Source organism: Lentinula edodes (assembly GCF_021015755.1).
Source record: "Lentinula edodes strain Le(Bin) 0899 ss11 chromosome Unknown C8R40scaffold_8, whole genome shotgun sequence".
In the NCBI taxonomy this organism is placed as follows: domain Eukaryota; kingdom Fungi; phylum Basidiomycota; class Agaricomycetes; order Agaricales; family Omphalotaceae; genus Lentinula; species Lentinula edodes.
The window spans coordinates 326,607-352,188 of NW_025764314.1; the positions used below are offsets into that span (position 1 = coordinate 326,607).

At 45.6% G+C, this 25,582-nt stretch overlaps 9 protein-coding genes across 9 annotated transcripts; 3 read left to right on the forward strand and 6 right to left on the reverse strand.

Moving 5' to 3' along the window:
- Positions 1-366: 366 nt before the first annotated feature.
- Positions 367-3,646, reverse strand: C8R40DRAFT_1092810 (uncharacterized protein). Its single transcript, XM_046227565.1, has 17 exons — positions 3,504-3,646; positions 3,255-3,452; positions 3,150-3,206; positions 3,061-3,094; positions 2,926-3,008; positions 2,773-2,869; positions 2,677-2,725; positions 2,209-2,619; positions 1,928-2,158; positions 1,812-1,869; positions 1,710-1,758; positions 1,372-1,657; positions 1,229-1,319; positions 1,028-1,176; positions 919-970; positions 740-861; positions 367-674 (listed from the first exon to the last, which is right to left on the reverse strand). Exons 2-17 carry the CDS (start codon positions 3,337-3,339, stop codon positions 645-647), a joined length of 1,884 nt encoding a protein of 627 aa, XP_046088966.1. The 5' UTR covers positions 3,340-3,452; positions 3,504-3,646; the 3' UTR covers positions 367-644.
- A 2,015-nt stretch (positions 3,647-5,661) lies between these two features.
- Positions 5,662-6,696, reverse strand: C8R40DRAFT_1159340 (UbiA prenyltransferase family-domain-containing protein; the record flags this gene model as incomplete). Its single annotated transcript, XM_046229867.1, has 5 exons — positions 5,662-5,733; positions 5,784-6,026; positions 6,085-6,322; positions 6,378-6,498; positions 6,558-6,696. The coding sequence occupies 5 exons, from the start codon at positions 6,694-6,696 to the stop codon at positions 5,662-5,664; spliced, it is 813 nt and encodes a 270-aa protein (XP_046088967.1).
- Positions 6,697-7,859: 1,163 nt separating this feature from the next.
- Positions 7,860-9,814, forward strand: C8R40DRAFT_1167934 (cytochrome P450; the record flags this gene model as incomplete). Its single annotated transcript, XM_046231106.1, has 10 exons — positions 7,860-7,944; positions 7,999-8,082; positions 8,131-8,446; positions 8,495-8,643; positions 8,698-8,813; positions 8,864-8,984; positions 9,050-9,332; positions 9,386-9,502; positions 9,548-9,694; positions 9,745-9,814. The coding sequence occupies 10 exons, from the start codon at positions 7,860-7,862 to the stop codon at positions 9,812-9,814; spliced, it is 1,488 nt and encodes a 495-aa protein (XP_046088968.1).
- A 1,456-nt stretch (positions 9,815-11,270) lies between these two features.
- Positions 11,271-13,692, reverse strand: C8R40DRAFT_1092827 (cytochrome P450). Its single transcript, XM_046227566.1, has 11 exons — positions 13,224-13,692; positions 13,040-13,172; positions 12,797-12,985; positions 12,594-12,742; positions 12,430-12,545; positions 12,268-12,379; positions 12,205-12,218; positions 11,887-12,155; positions 11,701-11,835; positions 11,504-11,647; positions 11,271-11,451 (listed from the first exon to the last, which is right to left on the reverse strand). The coding sequence occupies exons 1-11, from the start codon at positions 13,474-13,476 to the stop codon at positions 11,376-11,378; spliced, it is 1,590 nt and encodes a 529-aa protein (XP_046088969.1). The 5' UTR covers positions 13,477-13,692; the 3' UTR covers positions 11,271-11,375.
- Positions 13,693-13,886: 194 nt separating this feature from the next.
- On the reverse strand, positions 13,887-15,860 carry C8R40DRAFT_1092835 (uncharacterized protein). The gene is made up of 8 exons (XM_046227567.1): positions 15,740-15,860; positions 15,463-15,664; positions 15,317-15,409; positions 14,880-15,261; positions 14,706-14,819; positions 14,529-14,648; positions 14,406-14,471; positions 13,887-14,348 (listed from the first exon to the last, which is right to left on the reverse strand). The coding sequence occupies exons 2-8, from the start codon at positions 15,552-15,554 to the stop codon at positions 14,073-14,075; spliced, it is 1,143 nt and encodes a 380-aa protein (XP_046088970.1). The 5' UTR covers positions 15,555-15,664; positions 15,740-15,860; the 3' UTR covers positions 13,887-14,072.
- A 1,352-nt stretch (positions 15,861-17,212) lies between these two features.
- C8R40DRAFT_1039138 (major facilitator superfamily domain-containing protein) lies at positions 17,213-19,172 on the reverse strand (the record flags this gene model as incomplete). Its single annotated transcript, XM_046223806.1, has 9 exons — positions 17,213-17,519; positions 17,571-17,789; positions 17,841-17,990; positions 18,044-18,194; positions 18,257-18,460; positions 18,525-18,638; positions 18,690-18,797; positions 18,851-18,881; positions 18,939-19,172. 9 exons carry the CDS (start codon positions 19,170-19,172, stop codon positions 17,213-17,215), a joined length of 1,518 nt encoding a protein of 505 aa, XP_046088971.1.
- Positions 19,173-20,152: 980 nt separating this feature from the next.
- On the forward strand, positions 20,153-20,853 carry C8R40DRAFT_1067483 (uncharacterized protein; the record flags this gene model as incomplete). Its single annotated transcript, XM_046225919.1, has 3 exons — positions 20,153-20,206; positions 20,257-20,333; positions 20,388-20,853. The coding sequence occupies 3 exons, from the start codon at positions 20,153-20,155 to the stop codon at positions 20,851-20,853; spliced, it is 597 nt and encodes a 198-aa protein (XP_046088972.1).
- Positions 20,854-21,088: 235 nt separating this feature from the next.
- On the forward strand, positions 21,089-23,578 carry C8R40DRAFT_1092845 (uncharacterized protein). The gene is made up of 11 exons (XM_046227568.1): positions 21,089-21,344; positions 21,410-21,570; positions 21,621-21,700; positions 21,752-21,829; positions 21,879-21,965; positions 22,017-22,082; positions 22,131-22,519; positions 22,567-22,846; positions 22,897-23,103; positions 23,152-23,274; positions 23,333-23,578. The coding sequence occupies exons 1-11, from the start codon at positions 21,271-21,273 to the stop codon at positions 23,498-23,500; spliced, it is 1,713 nt and encodes a 570-aa protein (XP_046088973.1). The 5' UTR covers positions 21,089-21,270; the 3' UTR covers positions 23,501-23,578.
- A 352-nt stretch (positions 23,579-23,930) lies between these two features.
- On the reverse strand, positions 23,931-25,268 carry C8R40DRAFT_1159359 (GroES-like protein; the record flags this gene model as incomplete). The annotated part of the gene is made up of 7 exons (XM_046229870.1): positions 23,931-24,012; positions 24,067-24,205; positions 24,262-24,519; positions 24,573-24,760; positions 24,814-25,020; positions 25,078-25,133; positions 25,188-25,268. 7 exons carry the CDS (start codon positions 25,266-25,268, stop codon positions 23,931-23,933), a joined length of 1,011 nt encoding a protein of 336 aa, XP_046088974.1.
- Positions 25,269-25,582: the final 314 nt, after the last annotated feature.

The window sequence follows — 25,582 nt, forward strand, 5'->3', positions numbered from 1 at the left end:
CGCAATCTTTTCCAGCCCAGATTGGTGTTGAATAAGGATCTCAGCCCAGATCAAGTACTCACGCCACGCGCCAGTCACCGTTCAGAACAAAGTCTATGACTACTCTTCCGCCTCAAACGAGTTCCGAGAGAGTATTCGAAGGAAAACTCAAATGACTCCTCGCTGTGGAAACTCGATATTCAATGCTGAGATTGCATAAGGCTTACATAGCGCTCAAGCTCAACCTCCAAGCTTCGAAAATCAAGTGGCTCTTTCAGGAACTACAAGAGCATCTACACGATGAGGGTTGACTACATATGCAGTATTTAGTGTTGGTTCTACTGACTTTCTATTGTGATCGTAGCTTGAAACTGATAGGCTTAGTCTCCTTGTATCGAATCCAAAAAACCAAAATAGTATTCAAGATAAGCACTACGATTACAGTCAGGCTAGTACCACTTCCGCCATTCTATGTGCTGTGGATAGAGAATGATAAATACAGATAAAAAGAGCGATTGGTTTGTCCAGGAGCACCGTGATTAAGATTACAGAGAAGATATAATAAAAAGAATCCGTATGTAACAAATAATGTGAAGGAGAAATTCTAAAAAAAATAGATAGATATGTATATAACGAAGATTAATGAGTGTTGCGGGTTGTTAAATTTAATTCCCGGATTTGATAATATCAGCAGCCTAGAGAGACCACAAGTAAGCACAGTGGACAAAATGCGTCGGTAAACGACTGAGAAGAAACTCACCTTCTCGGCAATAGCATAAACTGTGGATTGAATGTGGGAAGCAATTTGTAGAGGTATCACGCTTGCGTCAACAACGCGCAGATTTGAGGTTCCATATACAATCAGATTGTCGTTGACAACACCTATGAGCAGCCAAATCATCAATCACCAAGCCAACTTTTGCGGGAGATTATACGTACCTCCAGCTCCTTGAGGCCCCAGGGAAGCAGTACCGACAGGATGCCATTCAGTCTTGAAGATAAAAGTCAGCCTCAAGGTCACAAAAGAAACTAGTAGATAGCCACATACTCCGACGTTCTCGAGTACGAATTGCTCGAAGTCGGCTTCGGAGGTAACATTAGTGGAGGGATTGATAGGAGTCTTGATAAAGCTGGATAGAGGAGCAGTTTGGGTCACATTTCTGGCGATCTGAGTGCCTTTAACAACGACTTCTTTGTCTATTGCAGAAAAGTCAGTGTTGAGACACGGACCATGAATCAACGCCCGTACCAATTGTGAATTGGAAGAAATTGGGGTCAATAAGAGGAGCAGCAAGAGGGTCCGCTGAGCCTATGTGAACTGAACCGCGACTGAAGTGTCGCTATTACGGGGTAAGTATCCAACTGCAAAGAGAAAACAGAGAATTTGCGCACAGAACCGAAGTTGAGAATATCAACGTATTCCGTCCCGCTGGCTGCACCGCCGCCGATATCGCCGGCAAAGAACAAGAGCTCCATCTGTCCGACAGTGCCAGCTTCCAGGTCTGAGAGTTGAATTTGGAATTGTTTGGTCTGCCATTCGCTCAAATTTGCCGCTGCTATCTCACTCTGAAGCTGGGCAATCGAGGAGGCGAGCTCTATAGGCGAAAAGAATTGTTGCATTGGGTGGAATGAGATGTCCGATGCGGTGTAAGTATAGATTCCAGTATGATCATCGAGACTAAAGAGATGTCAGTCTCCCTTTATGATTATGGTGTATCACGGAATCTTACTAGAGTGCGTCCTGTTCCTGCTGGAAAGTGGCATTGGTGTTGAGCAGATCTGTGTCGCTAAACGTCAGTCACAGTAAAAGAAAGAATTATCGTTGTGCGCACTTGTGGTAGGCATTGTCGGATCGGTCACTTCGAATTGGGAAACAACGTGAGTATGATCCTGATATTTATTAGATATTGAGACCCAAATCCTGGGAAAATGCAGCGTCAAGACTTACCTGGTAATTCTCACCCACATCGGAATTCGAAATGATGAGAGGGATGCCATATTGCTCAAGGATAGTAGGGTTGCCAATACCGGAGAGCTCGAGGAGCTGGGGGGTTTGAATAGTTCCAGCGCTAAGTACCACTTCGGTTGTCGCATTGGCGTTGTAGGTAATTCCATCAACAACAAACTCCACGCCAGTTGCAACTGCAGAACTACCAGGTGTCAGGTTGATTTTAGTAACCTTCACGAGCTAGTGTGAGCATCAATTCATCTTAGAAAAGAGAACCGTACCTGAGCGCCTTGGAGCACAACCAAATTGGTGCGAGCTTGGTTGGGGAGGAAGTAGCTGACAGGAGAGTATGTACGGTTTCCGGTATTTACGTCGACACAAGCTGCAGAATTGAACAAGCCTGTTGAGTTACCAGCATCAGGATCAGGGTTGAATGGAACGCCTAGGGCCTGCAATGCTTGCGCGTACGGCGACTCTAGGGGGCTGTAGAAGTTATTATACTGGATAGGCAGAGGACCAGAGCGGCCTTCGAAGTCGTTATTCGTCCCGACGCGACCTGAATAGCCAAGGGCCCCAACAGGACTAGGGGTAACGGTCTCAGCCTTAAGAATGTACGGCAAAATGCCATCCCAGTCCCATCCGTTACTAATACCGAGCTGGGCCCAGGAATCATAATCGCGCTGGGATCCGTGCTGCCACATAAAAGTCAGCTCCTTTAGACTAAACTTAATTAGACGCCGGTCACATACTTGCCAAATCATAAAATTCAAGCCAGAAGAACCGCCGAGCATTTTGCCACTGTTGCAAATGAATTGGGGGACCAGAGAAATAAGCTGGCCACTCACCGACTGATGGCAATATTTCTTTGGGATACATGAGTCTGAGGCACGGACTGGAAGCTCCAGTCATAGTCGGGGTCGAGTAAACCTTGGCCGATAAATGCTGGATACGCATACTGAGGTGAGCATAGCATTGGGAACTTCAGAAAGATGACCGACCGGGAGTATCGACCTTGGGGTCACCAACCCTCAAAAACCCTGCTTCAATAACGCCGACTGTTACATTGGTCATTTCCGTCAACCTGAGAGCAAGGAGTTAATGTCTTTTCTGCAAAAAGAAAGAGCTCAGCGGACCTCGCAGCCAACACCAAGCCTGCGGTTCCTCCGCCTACATAGTTGACAACCAATTAGGGAAGGTCGGAAGCAAGTAGGTGATTACGTACCAACGATGACATAATTGTAGGACTGCTCAGCAAAGCCAGCCGCGTCGGTGGTTAACCCTGGGAAATAAAGTTAATCGTTGATCGCAAGGTTGGAGCATGAATTACCATTAATTCGAGCGTCTCGAGGACTACTGACAGCCGCCCCCAAAACTAAAGGTGTAAGGAGAGATAATCCAAGTAGATACTGCATCTTAAAATGAAGAAGGAAGGAAGGAAGGAAATGTATAAGATACGAAAAGAAATGTGAATGGAGGTCATAGAGAAAATATCCCTTCCTTTTATCCAGCTCCCCCCACCGCCTATCTATCAAGAATAAAACATTTCAACGATTGTTAAATTCACCAGTCGGCTCACCAATTGAATTAAACCTGACTCAAAACAGGTCCACTCTGCAACAGTCTGCACAGGTTTGCAACCACAAATGGATTTGATATGTGGACCATTATTAGGCGATCTACTGTACCATGCCGACTGAAGATCGTTGCAATTGGATCAACGTTTCGCTTACTTTGCCCCTGTAGAAGATAGCTACAGTGCTCGAAACATGGGCGGTATTATCTAGCTATGCAATCTGCAAGTTCAAGTTCATGAACTAAACTTAACACGTTCCCCCGTGCTTCCTCTCTTACCCACTTCCCCTTCTCTCCCTCTTTCTGCTTAAGGGTGGCGGTCCCTGCCACAATTGACAGTCTACTATTACCATCCAAAAATAAGTGAGCGGAAAGCAATGTTATCAGGATAATACATATTCAGACAGGACGGTTACATCGGACGTCTTTCATCTACTTTAGTTCAGTATTATTGCAGCGACGTTCCTAGCTGTGCCTAACCGTATAACCACAGCTTTGATTGTATTGTTTCTTGAAGCTGTAATTACCGACTCGTACTAGCTTCACCGATTATTCAACCAGTCAAATTTGCGAAGGAAAATGATTATCAACCGGTTTTACCGAATGGGATCCTGAAGTGTAGTGCTTGTTTTGTGAAGAAAGTGTACTGTGCCTGGTATGCGGAAGGCGGCAAGGATTCTGGACGTGTTAAAGAACTGAATTACCTGTCCCGCCCTGCACCCGCGTTTTCCATGCCGACTGATGTTCTCCCACATCTCTCAGTCTTATCACTGAGCGCTTACAGTATCAGTTGATTTTTCCTGAGCTCCGCGCTCATAAGTGTCTCATAAACATTGCTTAAAGCTCGATCACGCTTGGCTTTCGCTTCCAAGGGGTCCTACATACATCAAGTTAGTGCAACACTCGGGACTCGGAGTCGAATAGCATTGCGCAGGATGCGGAACCAGGGCCCGTATCTGTAGTGCCCTGCTACTTTTGTCGGCTCCGTCTTACATTCAATGGTTTTGTGGAATTCATTGATGTATCACTGATTTTGAAACTGAAAGTGACAACGGGATTCCAAAGAGCCACTGCAGCGCAACGAATCTCAGAGGACGTCGGACTATAATAAAGCTCCGCACCTTCAGTATGAGTATGCCGAGGAGTCCAGAGTTTATTGATATTTCGGGTTTCCTAATCTAGTTCGTACCCATCTTTGCTAGTAACTGGTAGGTGAAAGGTGATGATAAGTCGAATACATGAAAGTCAGTTTCAAATGCATATGTATCACTGCTTCCGATGAGATTTTTTAGACTTATCGGTTCTTTCTTTTATTTACCATGAAAGTCAACTCAACAGCTATCCACAGACACTGGTGGTACATGTGCGCGAGGACTTACTCCGGGCTTGTCGGGGAGGAGATCGAAGAAGCCACTCTAAGCTATACTTGTACAATCAAGAGTGACGTCTTCACCTCTTGGACTCGGGACCGTCGTATGTCAATGAACGTGCCAGACCATGATTGTTTTTGACTCCCGAGGCCCTGCGGGAGAAAACAATGAAGAACGAAGTGATATAAAAACTCCTAATATTACTTGTGAGCACAAGGTTAGTGGTGCTATCACTATTACCGACAAAAAGGATGAACTATCAATCATCCCCGGCAAGTTGCTGATTGTCGATTCTCGTGTGAGAATTCCAGAGAAACCACAGAAGCAATACTATCATTAGCATTGTTGTATACAGGCTGGCATATTAGCCCAGGTCATCAGATTTTATGTCGATAAGAGCATGCGCACTCGCTGGTAACTTAGTTGCCGCCGTGACGTACCCAAATATGGACTATAAGCGCTGGCTCCATAACTAGCACGTGACATGCACACTTTCCATTTTCGTTGAGGTGGATTATGTAAATAATGTAAAGTTGCTGGCAACGAGCTTCAATCAGGCTTCAATAGGCTTCAGTATTTCGGTACATGCAGGTATTTTTACTCTACTCTAAGCCTGCGGTCTACTTGCTGATAGCGTTACTACCATTACAGTCTTTTTCAAAATGCTCCCAGTTATAGAGAGCAATGCTGAATTATTCTAACATCATCCCTTGGCCCTCGCATTCAATTTTCCTTCAAGCTGCAAGAGGAAAGTCCTATCATTATGATGGGGCTCAATCACTCGTACCAGGCTCAGATGACGACCCGGACAAGGTAGTCAACAAGCAGACCACTGGTAACTATACCGCCAAGGTTTATATTGGACTAACTCCAGATATCAGCGCACATCCTATGTCAGGTCAGGGGATACTCACATCGAAGCGTTCCTTGCAGTTAGCAGCATTCATAGGATTGTGGGTTCCGAGCTGCCACAGCATGTGCACGGCAGAGCCAATAACAGAAACACCGTAGAACCAAGCACCTTGGCCGTTCAAGTAACCGATGTATGCGAGAGAGCCGATGTAAATGGCAGCGAACAGTCGGAGAATAGCGGGAAGATAGGAACCAAAGAGAAGCGCAGTGGATTTGACGCCCGCGCGCTTATCATCATTAAGATCCTGAGGAATTGAGAAAAAGTTGAGTGATCGTGACAGCAGTCAATCACGATTCGTTTACCTGACACGCGTAAATAGTATCGTAGACAATGGTCCAACTCGCAAGTGAGACCATGCCGTAGGCAAGGACTTCAAAATCGTGCCAGGACGTAACTGAACGGCCAGATACGTCGACCCAGGCGACAACAAAGCCCCAGTTTATAGCTAGGCCAAGCCATGCTTGAGGAAGATAAGTGACCCGCTTCATGAGGGGATAGATGAGGTTAAGTACAGCAACGTCAAATACGCCCTGGTAGAATCTTCACCCCAGTTCATCAGTATTGGGATCGAGAAAAGATAGAGAGCTCGACTTACGCTTCCTTAGACTCCAGCATGTATAGAGTGGCGACGAAGGCAAGTGTAAGTGAGATGAGGTAAGTGTAGGCGCCAGCCATTGAAACGGCACCAGATGCAAGGGGGCGAACTTTGGTGCGCTCTGATTATTACACGAGCAATGTCAGTTCTATTGTATGAATCTCTTCTTTGTCTACTCACCAACTTGTCTATCAAAGTCGACGTCGCAGATATCGTTCCACACGCAAGCAGCACTACGAAGGGTAAGGCTTCCAACACCGTAGACCACCAAGCGAGTAATCAGCGCGCTGAGGGGCATGTTGGTCTTGTATGCAGACATCAAGAGAGCATAGGCTGTTTCAAACACCAGTAAAGCAATGAGCCTCGAATTCATAAGCATTTACGGAATAGAGATCCTAACCAAAGGGCCAGAAGAAAAGAAAGGTCCCGACTGGCGCATGCATCCTTGCAAGGCGGTAATAATTGCTCAAAGCAGAGGGCTTGCTGACGGATGTCATGGCTGGAAAAGGTGGTGAGGGAGGTATGTCAGATTAAGCAAGCAAAGAATCGACTAACAACTTATATAGCACACTTCTCACATTGGAACGTTGCAATGCCCAAACTGAAATAAATGATAAATAATAACAAAGGTAGTGAAAACAAGTAGACGGGACGTCCGCGAACACTCCGGAAGCAAACGAGTAGTACAAATGGGCTTACTTCATTAGTTCAAGTTAGGATACGCGGAATTGAGCTTTTGGCCAAAAACGACTCAGCTCAATTTGATTTCAAGTCAGAAATGTATCGAATATTGTGTTCACTGTGAGTATTCGCTCCTTGCACCGTACATCCCGGATCTCGATTTGGGTAGTGTATGTATCAGTTATCCCTGCTTATCCCGGGTGTACCGAGACCTCTTTCCGCAATCAAGCAATTCTTTCAGGAACTTTGCAGATTATCGACTTGCTATCGGAAAAATTGTATTGTTTTGAGTACGTACGCTTCCAAGGATCAAAGAAAATGCAAATTTTGATTGATTTTGTCCAGATACAGATACAGTCTGCAGATTTCAGTCATCGGTGAATTCGTTTGAAACCTGTACAAATACGGGAAGCTGATCCCGCCACGAAGAAGGATGATTGGTCAATCTGTATTTCAATATTCAGACCCGGGTATATCTCTTCCTTTTCCTTCTCATCTCCGGCTTTCATGTAAGTTTCGAAATTTCTCGGTTTGCTCGATAACAAATTGCGATCCGTTTTCACCGTTGGTCATGTAGTAATCGCTTTGTGATAACTCGGTTCGAACTTATCAACTGTTTAATTGACATGTGTGGACGAAAAAGTGAAGTAGCCTCCCGTTATACAGTTGCAATTAACTGTCAAGAAGCATTTTCCCATCATCTCAGTGTGACCTAGACTCCACTGACTTTGTCTTTCTTTGCTTTAATTAACCTTGGCTGCATTTACAAAGTCCCTACCTTGACGCTTTGCTCCACCCACCATGCTCAATCTCTGGGTTCTACTTGCCGCCGCTATAGGCTACGTCGCTTTCAATCTGCTCTCCAGTCGGAAATCCTATCCCCCTGGTCTGTTATACTTATCATCCAATATCCCGCTGCTTACATCTATATCGTTACTAGGTCCTCAGCCAAAGCCTATCGTAGGAAACGACGTCCCTAACTCAGAAATATGGGCTGTCCTTGGCAAATGGGCTAAGAAATACGGTGAGCACACATGCTAGATAGCCCAGTGCAGATCTAAATCGTCTACAGGAGACATCATTCACTTCCGCATTTTCAGTCGGCATTTCATTGTCTTGAGCAGCCTTGAATCCACTCTTGACTTGTACGAAAAGCGTTCAAAGACGTATGCTGGCCGTCCAACTTCCGCTATGTCGGACTTGGTGCGCAACGGCTCTGTCTTGTTCTCACAGCCTGGAAACCGTCTTGAGATCTACCGACGTCTACTGCGAGCCTGGCTCAACCCGGACATTGCCAAGAAGCATTTCCACATCCAGCGGGAAGAAACTAACAACTTCCTCAAGAAAGTAGTTGGCTCTAAGGACACCATGAGTATAATGGCAAGACGGTGAGATCAATCCTGTTATTAGGGAAATCTCACCTCAATAAGCATCAGATACGCTGGATCCATTGCGATTCGGCTTGCTTATGGCGACATACCTGGAGACAAAAAGGAAGAGTTCGCACAAATAGCTGATGAGCTCCTCCAAGTGCAGAATCAGGGTGGCCAGCCCGGTCGTTGGCTTGTGAACTCATTCCCTATTTGTAAGTTTTTGTTGTAATGAAAAGCTGGCAAGTAGTTAATTCCTCTTCTATTAGTGCGATTCGTTCCTGCTTGGTTCCCAGGAGCGTACTTCAAAAAATGGGCGTCTGAGACCCACATCAAGACGAATGAGCTTATTAAGACACCTATCCAAATGATCCGCCAGCAGATGGTGTGTGTCGGTTCCCCCTACTTTCAGTCTGTCTTTTGAGCTTTGTTTAGTCTACGGGAGAAGCTGTACCCTCCTTTGCGACCCATTTCCTTGAAAACACTGAAGGGCTTATTCCTCATCGTGCCGATCGAGATGATATTGTAGCTTGCGCCGCTAACAGCTTCTATGCAGGTATGTCCTTCGGGCTCCAATAATGCATTCTACGTCTCCTTATTCCTCGCCTTATAAATTCGTAGCGGGGACGGAAACCACCTCAGGCTTTGTTGCACTCTGTTTCCTTCTGCTTTCTTTGCATCCGGAAGTTTTGCGCAAAGGTCAAGCAGAAATCGATGCGGTCGTCGGCACTGAGGCCCTTCCCAGTATCGAGCACCGGACTGAACTTCCGTACATTGAATCTGTCCTAAAGGAAGTTCATCGTTTCCATCCCGCTGCTCCTCTCTTGTTCCACGCCACTACTGAGGATGACAACTACAAAGGATATTTCATCCCCAAGGGCTGCACAGTTTATGCTAACATTTGGTGCGTATACACGAAGCCAAACTTGTGCCATATCATCTCAAACCAGACCCAAGGCTTATGCTGCGCGATCCGGCTCATTATGCTGAACCCGAGCTGTTCAATCCCGACCGCTTTATGGTTGAATCTCCTCCCCCAGACCCTCGTAAACTAACTTTCGGACTCGGCCGCAGGTAAGCATCTATTTCCTTGACTTGCATCGTACTGATATATCATAGGAATTGCCCCGGTCAACACGTTGGAGACGTTTCTCTCTGGCTCACCCTTGCCCGAACTATCGCCACTTGCAATATTAAGTCGTGCACTATGGTCGACGGCAAGCATATCGATAAGCTAAACATTCCGTTCATGCAAGGACTAGCCTCGTGGGTCTCTTTCTATATTCCCTAATACATTTTGCTAATATTCGATCAAGTGCTCCCGAACCGTTTTACTGCGATGTTGAGTACCGGTCGCAAGCATACAGGGAAATGTTGGATCATTGAAAGAATAATAATCATGTTAATGGTATCGCCAATTTAGAGTACGATACTTACGTTATTGGGTAATCAAGACACTAGAATATCAGTATCTGCATGGAATACTTAGAGTGATCTTGGGCGTTCAGTTGTGATTTAAGTATCTATAAACGAGAATCGTTGATTCTTAGCAAACACTTGTGAGTGAAGAGGTACCAGAAAACCCATGCAAAGGACCCATTACTTACAAACTTCGGATTTTGGTTGGAGGTCAGTCCAGGGTCAGTCCTTTGGAACGGGATGTATAATCTAGATATTGAATCATTTATTGTCAATTCAACTTCCTGTCGAACATAGATAACCTTCGTTTGATGATTTGTCGGATAATCCTAGGATAATCACTATAGAAATCGTCAAAAACACAAAATCCACATGTCCGATAATATGTAGGAAAGTATGCAATTTCTCAATTGGGCATAGCTGCTATTGAGACTCAGGACTTGAAAAGTTGAAAAATGCTACTTACCGTTCAAAGCGACTACTGTTGAATTTGGCCAATTACATAGATAAAAAGATGAATTGACCTTATCGAACATCCATCTAATGGAGATAACTTGAACTTTGAGAACGAGAACATGTGCAGAACACCAGGGTAGCGTGGTTGGCTGCTGGTAAACAGCGCCCTCGAACCAGCATGAGAAGTCGGAGAAAGAAAGGTGCATGTCCGATAAAGATATGCGATACCCAAGGAGGTAGGTTCAGCGCGCCCTGATAGGGTTCTGAAGGTTTCTTGTTAACAAGTAACCCTTTTAGAATGACATAGTTGTGTCAACGGCGAATCGTGGGCATTAGTTGGTAGATCGTTGGCTATTGTTAATGCGACCGGCCTAAATAAAAAGCCGAAGAAGCAAAGGGAGAATTCTAGGAACATCGAATGAGTAGATTTGTCAAGCGGCTTCAGTGTAGTCAGGAGCAAAGGTCGAATTTCGCGCTCGTAAATGGTAAGATCGCGATCGCTGGAAACGCGATAAGCTTACTGCATAACTTGCACCCGAAAAAACCTCGTTGGATGTATGTAGCGGAGGAAAGGAAGTGATTCGTTATATTCCGTATTCCGTACGTCGGAGCACGAACGTGTATGGAAAGTTCTCTGAACATTCAAGCCAAGTTGTACATGAAGCAAATGTGTCGATAAGGGAAATGACGTGTTGGAAAAAGTTCTGCATTCGAATGAACGATCGTCCGGGCACTGCAGTACTGACCCTCTCGGATACCGTCTAGCAGGCTTGCGTTGTGTCGGTATGTCTAAGGGACCGTCAGTTGTTGCACGAAATAATAATAAATAGTTTCAAGTACTTCTGCACGCAGATACGAATGAAGTTGATTTCTTTACGTGGGATTCTGGACAGCGATACTTTCTTAGCAGTAAGGTCTTGAACCCATTCCGATTCCAACTCATGAAGGCGCGGTAGAGAAATGAAGGTGTTCGAGTACTGTAACTATGTATATCGTGTGCAAAAAGTAAACTAATCCTGACTAATCCCAAATTCTAATGTCGTTTACATAATACTACGCAAGAGCCACTCCTTCACTCGGTCTGCCTCACAAGCTCAGCCATAGCATTTGACCTTGGGACGATGCGACAGGAGAATGGCTTGGGAACGCTTGAAGGACGTGAATACAACCGCACGGGGCATAAAAACATAATATTCTTACCTGACAATTCCAGACCTGTATGCATCAGGTTGCATGATCTCTTTACCTTCCGCATCGAGAGGAGGAAGCACGTTGAAAACCTTGAGAATCAGCGCCATGGTGAAAAAGAGTTGAGATTCAGCAAAAGCACGTCCAGGGCATTGACTAACACGATACGGTGAGCAAATCATGGGTTTGCTATCGGGATCTAGACTTACCGACGTCCAAAGCCAAAGACCATCTGACGGGGATCATGTATCGAAGTGTTTATTGCATCCCCTGCTGCATTCATGAAACGGTCAGGATCGAAAACGTCGGCAGACTTATAAGTGCCTTCATCGTGGCACATTCCCCTGCATTTCCAGGTTAGTTCAACTGGACTAAGTGTCGCCAAATGTCCTTACCAAATATTTGGAATTACTAAGCTCCCTTTAGGCAGGAATTGTCCCTCGAATTCATCATCCTTCTCGAGTCGATGCGCGATACCTTGAGGAACACCCGGATGCCAACGACCTACTTCAATCGCTATTGCTTCAATATAAGGAAGGTTCTTGCGATCATCAAATGTAGGAAGGCGATCCGGGCAGACACGATCGAGTTCTGCCTGAGCTTTTTGTTGGATGGAACGGTGTTTAGTCATTTGAAGGAGGAATCCATAGATAGAAGACAGAGTCTTTGGTCCGGTAAGTCATCAGTATGCGTTCATTGCGACAGAAACATACCGTTTCAACACCACCTGTGGTCATCTTCAGTTTCATACACATCGATTTTTTCAAGATACTCACCTCCATAAGCATCAGACGCCATGTCCATTATAGCTACCTCCGGAATGTCACCGCCGTTTTCATTTTCCTCCAAGTAACGCGAGACCATGCTCGGATGTGCGGTGCCCTCTTTCTGCATGAAACGTCAAAACAAAGAACACCCAGTTCTCCAGCTTCACGTACCATTGCTTTCTTAACCAATTCAAATGCGCCATCAACTTGAATCTTCCTCCGTTCAGTCGAGTCAAGCGCAAACGTCTTCCATCCGGTGAAAGGGAACCAAGTAGGAACATAACGCACTATCAGAGGGTCAATTAAAGCAATCATGGTAATTTGAACGTGCTTACAGAAAGGTAGGACATCCACTGCCCAGGCACCAGGCTTGACTGACCTCTGGAAGTTTGTGCCGGCTCGTTCCCCAATTTCAACCCATTCGTCGCGATCAGAAGTGACCCGGTAACCATAGACAATGTCGAGAATGATAGCGCCAATAGTACTGTGAGAGTGCCCTATCTACACAGGTTCGAAAAAGCGTATAACATTTACTCACTACTTGGTATCAAGTAGCCAATTTTCAGGCGCCTCGATGTATTTCCTCAATAGCTTGTGAGTTTCTCTGATTTGAGTGGGCTGATGGCGATCGATGACGGAATACCGGAAGTGCTGTTCAAAAAGCCTGCGGCGAAGACGATAGTCGGCGTTGTTCCCCATAACGGTCAGAGAGTTTGCGAATCCAGCCCTTGTCGTTTCTTCGATGTCAGATAGAGTTTCCTCGTAACTATGAATACCTTACATTTCCATCATAGGAGGAGTAATGGGTCTGTCAGAGTAAATTGCACCGCGTTTGTCGAGGAGTTCATTTGCAACTCGATACGACCCAATGACAAGCATTTTGGTCCCGAAAACACGTAGATAAACAATTTCTCCTGCACACGACATGTGGTTAGAAGGCTAAATCGTCACTTTACTAGACCTACCGAATCGCTTAGCCCATTGATTCAAGGTGTGCCATTCCTCATATACAGGGATGTCGTTCATGTTTCCGACGATAAAAGACGGCGCTGGACCAGGTGGAAGCTTCAGACCATTGCTCGCGGATGCATAGCGAATGAGCGCAGTGATCGCAATGGTAAAACCAACAACAAAAAGATCCAAGTACGTTCTGTTGCTGAATAGACGTTGGACGCTGTCCACAACGGGGTCAAACTGAGATGCGGTGATGTTTTGCATGATTAACGCAAAGTGATGGGTGGGCCTTCGAGAAAATAGAGCTTCTCAAAGTTGAATTTACCACAGACCAAAACGCCCGGGCCGTCTGCCTTGTTACATAGAGCTGTAGTCAGCCAGTTCGCAGTTTCCCATGTAGCCGGTGCTGAATTATTGCTCAATTCCTACATCACCGGGATGCCGTGAATTGTGAGAATTCGATTTGACTACATATCGCTGATTCCCGATGGATCTTCGTTTTGTATCCGTCAATTTGATTGTACCCCGGAAGGGGGAATCGTGCGATCGAATGTCCTTATCTTCCCCCGAGATCCTTCCCGGAACCGAGATGCTCGCATATCAAATTCATCAATAAACCTGTACCTGTTCAAACCCAGAGTCTGTTTTCAACAAAAAAAATAATCATTGTTTGAGGGATTGACGCCACCACAGCGGCACCGACTATGGATTGAATCGTCGCATCGCGTCGTTCACCAGCCTAATATCTCACACGAGTCAAATTGCAGAGTACATGGTTTCCATTTTGCTTGAATCGGTACTAGTCTAGAGTCCCATCTACATATCTCTAAGATACTGAACATAAGTAAGCTCTATAGTATTCAAATGACAATTCCACTATCTGAACTTGCGGATGAGAAGGAAATTTGTTTCGTGTTTCCTCCGCGAAGCAATCGTCTCTCCCTGACACCCCGTCTCAAGTTTTCCAAGACATCGACGGTTGTCTCCCAAGAGATACACCCATCTGTCACCGACTGGCCATATCTAAGGCCGGCACGTCCTGTTGGAGGGATACTTTGTTTTCCCTCCACTAAGTTCGACTCAATCATCACTCCCATCAAAATATCAGAGGTTGTTTCATCGGATAGTTGCTTCGACTGGGATGTAGAAAATTAGAGCTCATTGTAACCAAAACTGGCAATCATTGAGCTTACAATTTCATCTGCAACAATTGACTGCCTTTCGAATTGTTTCGAGCTATTGCCATGGCTGCAGTCAATCTTGAGAAGCGTATCAGAGAGGTTCTCTATACCCACAACAACTGTAGCGTCACTTACCAGGAGGCGAGGTGTAAGCCCTGCCTTGTCGAGCTGTGCTCCGTACTTTTGCACAAAGTCAGCACTATAATTAGGGCCATTTGAACCTCCACGAAGGATGATATGAACATCCTTATTTCCCTATGTTCATCTTCGTTAAGCGATACGTTGTTTGATCATAAGCTGTTAGAACATTACCTCTGTTTCGACGATACTCCCTAGGCCATTGACACCGACACTGAGGAAGACATGTTCAGCTTGAGCTGATTTGCATGCATCAATTGCAACACCGATATTTCCATCTGTGGAGTTCTTGGAGAGGACATCATAAACCAATTGCTACCAAGTATTTTTGGAAAAGAAATAAATCACCTTGAATCCAGTCGGCATTGACAAGCCTGAAGTCAGTTCGCGATGGATCTGTGACTCAGTTGTCCGAGCACCAATTGCTCCCCAGGACACAAGATCACAAGAGTACTGGGGCGTGATGAGGTCCAAAAATTCGCATCCCGCAGGAAGACCAATTTCCGCTATTTTTACTAGAAGCTCTCTAGCGATTCTTAGACCCCTGTTAATTTGGAAGCTGCCATCCATGTCAGGGTCATTGATAAGGCCCTTCCAACCCACTGTCGTACGAGGTTTCTCGAAGTATACCCTCATAACGATACATAAGTCCTCGGCAGCTTCTTCTGCATATGCTTGAAGCTTGTAAGCATATTCTAAAGCTGAGTCTACGTCGTGGATGGAGCACGGTCTGAAATCAAGTGTCAAAACTATGTTGACTTAACCTCTAGATAGGTATGACTGACCCTACAACTACCATCAAACGGTCGTCCTCTCCATCTAATATGCTTTTCACGGCTCGGCGTCCTCTCAGGACGGTTGCTCTTGCTTTAGGAGTTCTGAATGAACATATCCAGTTTGTCTGTATGCACACGTAGAACAGATGACTTACAAAGGTATCTCTTCGTGCAAAATTTGAGGAGGGATAAGTGGACGGACGAGTTTGACTTTGAGGTCAGACATCATTGGTAGGTTTCGTGACATCTTCTGAGAAACTGGTATCGAGCTGTGGATCTGTAAAGGCCTAGTTTTGAATCAATCCGAAGTCTTGTATATGGTTTGAGTCCGTATTGACCTTATAATTGCAAGTTTGGCTATTTCCTTTTTAGTGAACATGGCGCTCGAATTTTTTTTCATCCCGGTAGGACTGGGATAGACGGGTAGCATACCGTGAATACAGGTACAATGCGATTGGTCCCCTGAATGAATCAATGCATTGGATGGACATTGGATGACGGTCCTAACTTGCCAGCGGTCCCGTTTCCGAGCTTTTGCGTGATTCTTGTATGGCTGTAAGGGGATGCTAATATCAATTTTCCACCTTCAACGTTGTTGCAATTTTGCAGAGTACTTGGCTTCTGAAGAGTTTGTAATTGTCACTGGCTTCTTTCCGTTCATATGGGACCATCAGTGATGCGGCTAAGGGAAAATGTGAAACGGGAAAGGAGGCGTCTTCAGTTTAGTACAACGAAAATCATTAGGCAACATACATACCCCTTGTATAATAGAAATAAAACAAACGTTTCTGGTACATAGGCCGTCGAAGCGCCGACTTTTTGAGCCTAATGTTCCCAGAGCCCTCCGTAAGTTGCGGTGCTTTGAGCGTTATCAATTCACCTCCGACAAACATGGGACAGCGTTTGATTCTGATTCTGAAATGACAGTACTAGACAAAGCGACAGCGGTGACACCAAACAATAAGATTGTCTATACCGAGTGTGAGCGGGTGAGGCGTTATCTGCTATTTACGACAGATTGAGGGAGTATTCAAAGGAAAATCATGATAACGAGTTCCACATGGTGTTCCAGGTCGGTATAGTATTAGATCAGCGAAAACCGAATTCCAGTAATCAACGGCGGGAAGCTTATGGAAAGGATCGTTATTCTAACTTTCGGGGTTCTAAGATATGCAGTGGTAACGCACGCAAAGAAGTATAACTCCATTATCTCAATTACCCACCCACTGCACCTCCCGTAATCCAATGGACAACTCGCATAACTTGTCAATATGTCCAAGAGCTGAGAGCTTCGATGATCGATGTCGATGTACTAAGGGATGAACCGAAGATGAGCGCGAACGGGAACAAATTGAACCAGAACGTGATGCCACAAATGTGCACAGATAGCACACATGCCAGGCGCCAAAGTTTGACGCGTGGGGCCAGATAACCGCCCCAGCCTCCAGGCGGCAACCACCAAGGGCGGAGACTGGCGGAAGAAGCAATGTAGCGGGAAGTAGAATAAGCTCTAGTATCACCAAGTTTCCCTATTGTTGTTGAGCAGTGTGAGGTGTAAAACTGTGTTCGCTGATTGTTGCGGTGGCCCGCAAAGCTGCAGCGGCGTGACGATACTAGCACGATGTCATTGTATGTATACTAGTTCACGAAGGTTTACGAGGAGAATGCTCATACGTACAGTAACCCCTGGCCTCAATGCTGAGGGTCTTCGCAATACGTTATGCATGCACCAATTCCACAACTTAGGAGCCAATATTCAGTCTCCTACAAGTTCCCACAACCTCAAGTGCAGATAGGTGCGGAGGACCACTTTCAGTCACAAATTACAAGATGTATATGATAATATTATGGAGAAAATCTCGTGTATACAGTTGAACTAAGAACAGACCCTTATTTCAATTGTCCTCAAGCACTCTCAGTCTGTTGCTCCTTCTGATCACCTCCACCTTGATTTTGGGCTTTGAGCGCAGGCACGGTGTTCTTCATGAAAATTGCAACCCCAATAGCCTCTAAGGCTGTGAAAGTAAACATAAACCAGAAGCCAGCCGCACGACCTTCGAATGAACTTGTTCCGCCATGATTTTTCTCGGTCGATGTTTGGATGGAAGTGATAATCGCCGACCCTGCTGCCGCACCCAGTTGAAGGGCGCAATTGAAAATGGCTCCAACGATACCAGCGACTTCAGGTGGAGTAACAGCGAACAACGCGATGCTGTTCAAAAAAATCAGTTCATCCACGTTACGCTTCATGGATTGCACTTACTTTGTGGTGGCGTACACGACCGTCGTTCCTGCTGAGCCAAGGACAAAGCCAGGGAAGGCGTACCTCCAGTAATGTGGTTTCGAATCAGCAAACGGAAGCAATAAAGTTCCCGCAATGACGAGAATTTCGCCCATTAGAATAACCCATTTGAGGGAGAAATTTTTTTGGAGAACTATTGCAACCGCGATCATTGGGAATGAGATGACTCCCAGTGGTAAGCTACATGTATATGTTAATTGAGCTAAATGCGAGAAAGAAAAAAAAACTGACAAATGTATAGCAACATCGATCGTTGACCAATCGAAGATGAATTGCCAATACCAAGAAAGTAAAAGTTGGGTTGCGACCCAAAACATGAATGGCTGCAAGGACAAAATAATCAAAATTGTGAAGTTCTGATATCTCCACATCTTAGGTGGTCTAGAGATATAGTCTAGTCAAAATTGACGTTCAAATGGTACGAGGACACTTACACGGCAGCGATATGTTCCGGAATGCGACCTTCCCACTGGAAAAATGCGACAACCAGCACGAAGAAGAGTATGAGGGGTACGAGAACTTTGGCCTCTCCCCAGCCATCTATCGAACCAGTTGTGACAGAGTAGACGAGCAACACGAGCGAGACTAGGGTATTTTTATTTATTTAAATGGATCATCGTGTATTGATACGAACGTCAACGACATACCTGTCAAAGTGGAAACACCAACAAGATCAAGTCGCTTGAATCTCTCGCCTTGGGATAAACTGAGGCCGTCTATAAACGAGATATGGAGTGGCATGATGACAAGGACAGCTGCAGCCATAACAAAACTCAGAATGGTGATGAGGTAGAATATCCATGTCCAGGACACGAATGCGGCTAGAGCTGCACCGATAAAGAGACCAGTGACTATCCCAATAAAGGAGCATTTTCAGATATTTCAACCAGAGGTGCATAGTAAGCTAGTATTTACCGTTTCCGATAGTTGCAGATGCTGCGAAGCCGCCGAGTGCCTTTCCTTGAGCAGTTGGGTCTGGGTACATACCAATAATCATGGCCAATGCGGACGGAATATTTAGAGCCGCTCCTGGTCGGGCTTCAGTTTCTACAGAGAAATATCAAGAAAAAAAGTAATCACCAATCCCCATTATCGCTCTTAGGATAATCAAAGGCACTTGGGAGCGCACGAATCCGCATCCAAGGGAAGAAAAAGACATCAACAATAATCCGAAAATGAAGGCCCATTCTTAATCACTTTGTTAGTTACAGGCCGTTGGCTTTGAAATAGGAAACACATACTAGGATTGTAGAGGTCGCTTAACCGACCGGTCTAAATTATGAGTTTTGATCAAGAAGTGCCACAGATATACAGGTTATACAGACATACCGTCAGTAGAAGAGCAGCAAAAGTCAGCTGGTATGCGCTGATCAACCACACGGAGTTGCTGTCACTGATTCCAATAGCAGCGGATATCGGCGGGATAGCAGCGAAAAGGGCGGAATTGTTGAACGCGTCGAGAAATTGAGCAAAGCAGAAGATGAATAGTAGAATTGACTTGCGCCATCCTGCAATAGATGCAATACTATTCTCAGGCTGTTGAGGTTTGAGTTCGTGCTCCATCGTAACGCTGCTCGAATCCCGTTTTAATTCGGTGTTAGCCATACGAGAAGCTGGTGGTAGTACAGTTGGGAGTTTGAGCCTCTCTTGAACGTCTGGTGAACGAAGTAATAGAGCAATGCAGTGCTTACCAGCTCACTAAGCTAGCGGAAGCTCACTAAGCACCAAAAAGCTCACTAAGCATGGTTGAACTGCAAAAGTCTCACGATACGTCGAGATACTGTCGAGACGGGATCAAAAATGAAATGGAATCAAATCTTGCTTTCCGCGGATAGCTCGGCACGGTAAGATTGAATTGGAATTCAAAATCGAACTCGAAAATTATGCGTTCATCCCCCTGCAACGAGGTTGAACAGATAGTCATTAAATACTTTCAACCCGCGCTCCGCCGCTATACTTTCGCTGTAGGTCTGCCTGAAGATATTCTCAGCATTCTGAGAGGAAGTCGGCTATATGAACGTTCCGAGCTAACTTCCGACCGAAAATGAGCTATACAATGAGATTTACCATCCTGTTTCCGCATTAATTTCTCTGCATGGAACCAATCGCGTGGAGCTCATCGGTTCCTGTCTTATCGGGTACAACCCCATTTGAAACGTGACGTGCCGCTCTTGAGCAAATCCGACCTGGTCGGTTCGTTCAGTATCAACATGAACAGCTTGTTCGGGTTTTCATCGCAATTGTGCCACATATATTATCCAGTATATTTTTTTTCACCTTGGTTTGCAAATTTTTATGTTTCTGATGAGATGATCGACTCGTACTCTCATTAATTCTGATTTCCCTTTGTAGGCGAACAAGATACTTAGATAGCAACTGAGAGCGCTGCATCCTGAATAGGACGCGAAGAATTCAATTGCGATGGCCTCCAATCAGATACGACTATGTAGAGAAAAGAAATAGTTCAAAAAAGCACCCCGTATTTCGCCTTATCGAATTCAACTTCGAACATCTTTCCTTCCAGCAACTCCCCACTCCAGAAAATGTCTACCATCACTTTGAAAGAAAGCTGGAACACCGCTCAGACCGTGGTTCGGGTAAGTAGCTATGCTACCTTCTGCTGTAATACTACAAGCGTCTCTCGTAGATTGAACAACCGGGAAAGTACACCGGACTCGAGAGGATAATGCTCGCTGCTCAGGGTGACCTTCAGCGTCTTCTCAGGTAAATCTGAGCTTTGATCATCAAAAAAGTGCTCAGACTTGATAAATCATGCAGCTCATTTTTCGCGGATACCATCGACATAGAAGTGATCTATGCCAAAAACACTCCGCGGATTGCCCCCGCCGCTCCAGATGCCCCTATCATTCAAACGCGGAAAGTTCTCCTCAAGTGTCGATCCGTCGTCGTTTGCACTGCGACATCCACAGTAACGCTGACCTCCCCTGAATGTGAACGACTCATTCTGGATGAGAAGTTTGCCATCGGACAAACATTTAGACAGATGAAGCAAGTCCCGGCGTTCCTGTTGAAGGACATAGAGCTTAATGAAACTCCCGCGGGTGAGGAAGAGCTGAGGAGAACGTATACCCTCACTTCTCCTGGAATTGAATGCGAAATCTTGGAGGTTTTCCCTTCAAGGGACATGTTCGTGTATGGCGAGGAGTGGCTCGCGAAGCAACGTCTGATTACCAGCATGCGCTGGAGTCCTGAGACCGACGGTTCTTCTTCTGGTTCTGAATAGATTCTGCGCCATAGATGTCCCGTTCTCAGCCGTTCTCATTATAGACCACAAGATGCATTTTTTCTTTCTGTACTATACTACGATACCCCTAGACATGCGTATTTGGACATGATTTTTATTTGTTGTATCTGCATCCGAGTCTCGCGACGAACTTCAGGCGGCGTGTACATTTAATGGTTGTATTAAATGTATCACAGATTAGCTGAAATAGTTGAATATAATGAGGTACAAATCGACCCGGAATCAAGCCATTAAATTCTAAAGTTACTCCAGTCCAAACTCCGAGTAGTATGTATCTTGTTAACGCAATCTGCAACACACCGAAGACATCGCCAGTAATCCCGCCATCACAAAATTTCTTCTTCCCACAAGTTGGATATGTACTGAACGGCAAGCAAGCGAATTTCAGGGAAACACATGGCGCATATAATGGAAGCTTCCTTACCATCAAGGCTCTTTATTGACTTCCTATGCAACTTCCCCTCGATATAGCGAGTATCACAAACACTTGGAGTCAGCTCATGGCACTGATGCTTGATGTGAATGTCACTTCAAGTCTCGCAACAATCAATTGGGACAACCTAAACTCATCTGTCAACGGGAAACTTTTTCAATACGCGCCATTTGCAAGAGCATGTTTCAAAGATGCGGAAGGGGTTGTAGGAGCATATGACGCGAATGCTTGCGCGTTCGCGCAGGCTCACTATAGCGATGGCCGTCAGTCAAACTCATCGCTGTTGAATATTATGTCTAATGCTATCCAGCAGAATACCGCGACACGATTCCTTCATCCTATCAAGGCCTTCAATGGGAGACTTGCCCCTCCACGGGGGAGTCTTGTCTCTTGGTACGATTCACGGCCATCCTCTTATTTACCCTCAACTCATTCATGTGCCAGGATTGGATGAATCCGCTTAATGAAGCAGCTTTCGATTATCCCAAAACTTGCCAGCAAGGGAGTATACCAGCATATTTTGTAAATGTTTTGCTTTCTCGACCTATGTGATGAACTTACCACTGTCTAGCTGGAGGTCCAAAGCGCGTCTGACGTTCAAGACGCGTTCAAGTTCTCTGTAGAGACTGGCGTGGATCTCGTTGTGAAAAACACTGGCGTGAGCAACTCATCATTTCCAGAAAGGCAGGATTTCCTTACGCGCATTTAGCATGAATTCCAAGGCCGTAGTGCACGACCAGGTTCACTTGCGTTGTGGACGAAGAATTTACAAAAGGTAATAACATCTCCACATATTCAAAGTATTTTGCTCATCGTATAACAGATATCATATGAGCCTGCCTGGATCCCTACTGGATGTGAAGATATCGCTCCTCGAACTGCTGTCCGACTGGAGCCGGGAATAACATTCAATGATCTTTACGCATTCGGTGAAGCAAACAATATCACACTACCTGGTGGTTCTACACCTTCAGTCTCTGCTACAGGAGGATACGTCTTGGGTGGAGGGCATGGTGGATTGTCTAATACAGCGGGACTCGGTGCTGACAGGGCTTTGGAATTCACCGTCGTAGTACCCACGGGAGATGTTCTGATTGCGAATGCCTGTCAGAATCAAGATTTGTTCTTCGCACTTAGAGGAGGAGGTGGAGGCACATTTGGTGTAGTAATAGAAACAGTGACACTTGCTTTGCCTAGAACACCTATCCAAGTGTGCGTATTTCGCACATGGATCGACTCCGTCTAATCTGTGCCTGTAGAGTCACCCTGGATGGATTATCAACCGATGTTAACACGACCAGAGCCTTTTGGAAGGTACTGGTGGACAATAGTCTCGTCTGGGCTAATGCTGGATGGGGCGGCTACGCTGCTGCGACGAGCTTGCAGTATATAAACCCTTTACCAATATCAGAAGAGGACGCTCAGACATCTATGCAACCTCTAACAGACTTCGCAGCGCAATTGGGGTTGACCGTAATCCATGAGCAATACGAATCTTTCGCAGTGTTCTATCAACAGATCTTAGAGCCGCTCTACGCAGTAAGCTTGTGGAACCTTTACTCATCTGTGACCTATCTTAATCTCCTTAGATCTCCGGCTTTCCACTGTCGACGTCCTCCCGCCTGCTCCCAGCACAAAACTTTGAAACCCCAGAATCAAGAGAGGAACTACTGGACGCGCTTTTGAATGCTAGTGCAAATCATTCTCTGACATATGTCTTCGCAACAACCCCGTATGCATATAAGGCGGACAATTTAACAAGCGTCACACCCGCATGGCGAGACTCCCTCCTATTGGTACGCTTTTCCCCACAGAAGTTACTCGTGTTTTGACGTGTGCTGTAGATTGAGGTCTTAGATACATTGGAATACAATACGACTGCTTCTGAACAGAGGAAAGTAATTGAGGGGCTCAGCAAGTCTATGGATTTCCTGAGAAATATCACACCAACTTCGGGCACTTACTTTGTACGCCCGCCCATCCTCCGCATTTCCACTAAGTTCGGTTCTAACACATTAAAAACAGAGCGAGTCAGATCTATATGAGCCCGACCATGAAAGGTCTTTCTGGGGAGCCAACTACGAGAAATTGGCAGAGATTAAGCTCAAATATGATCCTCTACATGTTCTGGACTGTTGGCACTGTGTAGGATGGAAGGGGCGCAGCGACCAGGCATACAGCTGTTATCCATAGTTTATGTAGGTTTATGTATCCTGTACAGCAATCATAAAATAGACCTAGCATGGATAACTCAGAAACTTACAGAGAGAACCAATCTGAACTCGGGAATGAACATCATTTGAACTTGTCCAGCTGGCAGGATCTTATCAGTTTTCTCTCCTCCTTTGTAACGCGTTTTCGCGTGACGCATGCATTGACAAGAAGTTATGAGACGGAGAATCTAGCAGGCATCGAATGCGCTCTGAACTTTGAAGAGCTAAATGATGTCGATGACAAACCCGATCCCGCTTATAAAACCTCAGATCTTGGGCTTACTCAATCATCCAACAGTGTCCAACGTTGAAATGGCATTAATGAATACAGGCAACGATGAATTTTGGGTATTTCATACACGATTTTGAGTACATTTTACAAATACTTGGTACTAGCAAGTTACTATCACTTAGAAAGTCAAGACAGCACGGAATTTGACTTGGCCGCTCTGCATCTTGTTATATGCCTCGTTGACTTGCTCCAGAGGGAACCTGAAAGGAGATCCGTAATCAGACTATGTAGAGGAAAAAGTGGAGTCAGCGTACTTCTCAACGATGGTCTTAATGTTGTGCTTTTGCGCAAAGGCAATTGCATCCTCGCTGTCTTTGGCATGACCTGATGGCCATCCCTTGATAGAAGCACGCTTGCCGATGAGGGCGACAGTGCTGAATTTGAGATCAGCAACTGATGACGTTAGAGGTTAGCTATATTTCCAACACTAAAGCATATCTTATACTTACTAGCGACAGTAAGCATGGTACCGCCGACTTTGAGTCCTCCGAGGAGAGTCGCAATAGCTTCACCCTGAGGAGCAGTGGCGAGAATGACCTTGGCTCCACCGAGCTTCATGAGCTCCTCGACCTGGTTCACCTTTGATCCATCGAGGTAGATGTCGGCACCGAGCTTGATGGCCATCTCCTTTTTAGCATCAGATTGAGAGAGTGCGACGACCTTGTAGCCCATTTGTTTTGCATATTGAATACCGAGATGGCCCAAACCTATTTCGGATTGAATCAGATAAGCACCGACGCGTGTCTTTTTTCTCTCTTACCTCCAAGACCGAGGACAGCAACAAGATCGCCCTTTTTGAGGTCTGGGACGTGACGGAGGGCGTTGAAAGTAGTGATACCAGCACAGAGAAGAGGAGCTGCTTCAGCCGGGTCAAGCTCTTTGGGGACGGGAAGAACTGCTTCGGTACGAAGAGTAACGTATTCAGCGTAGGCACCATCTTGGGTGACACTGTTATAACGCATCAGCGGGTTCTATTTATTGAAACAACTTGCAGTACGAACCCATTAATAGCCTCGGAAGAGCAAGTGATGAAGTCGTTTTCCTTGCAAGAACCGCAGTTGTTGCAGTGTCCTCCGTGCCAGCCAGAGCCAATACGGTCTCCAACTTTGAAACGTGTTTCGCCGGAGGGTACGGCGACGACGTCACCGATTATTTCGTGGCCAGCAACCCGAGGAAGGGGAACCATTCCCCACTTGACCATGCCATCGCTGCAGTCATGAGTGGTAAATTACTAGTTTCCGGAAAGGTGAAAAGAAAAGACATGCCTAGCACAGATACCACAGGCGAGGACTTTGACGAGAATAGTACCTGCTTTAGGGGCCTATAACATGATCAGCATATTGGAAGCTCCAAAGCAGCATCGAAAATTGCGCACTTCGACGGTCTTTTCGACGATTTCGAAGTTACCACCCGCAGAGTTGATAACAGCGGCTTTGAATGTTTTGGGGAGGGACATCGTTGAATATAGTACTTGTGATGGTAATTGAGGGAGATAAGAGAGAGAAGTTGATGATAAACGTTATCCTGCTCCAGATCTTATACCCAGTTGGGCGTCTCGTGGAACAGTCAGCAGGAAAAAAAAAACTGGGTTGCTTACACATCTTGAGCTGGTTGAAAGTGTCAGAAGAGAAAAAGAGCGGGAAGGATGATGATAAATTATATGTATAGATAACTCTGATTCCCGAGGAGGCTGAGCGTTCGCACCGGAGGTCAATATGGACCGCATGTGAAGGTTGCAACCTGCCCTGGGCGTGTACATAGGTATGCTAG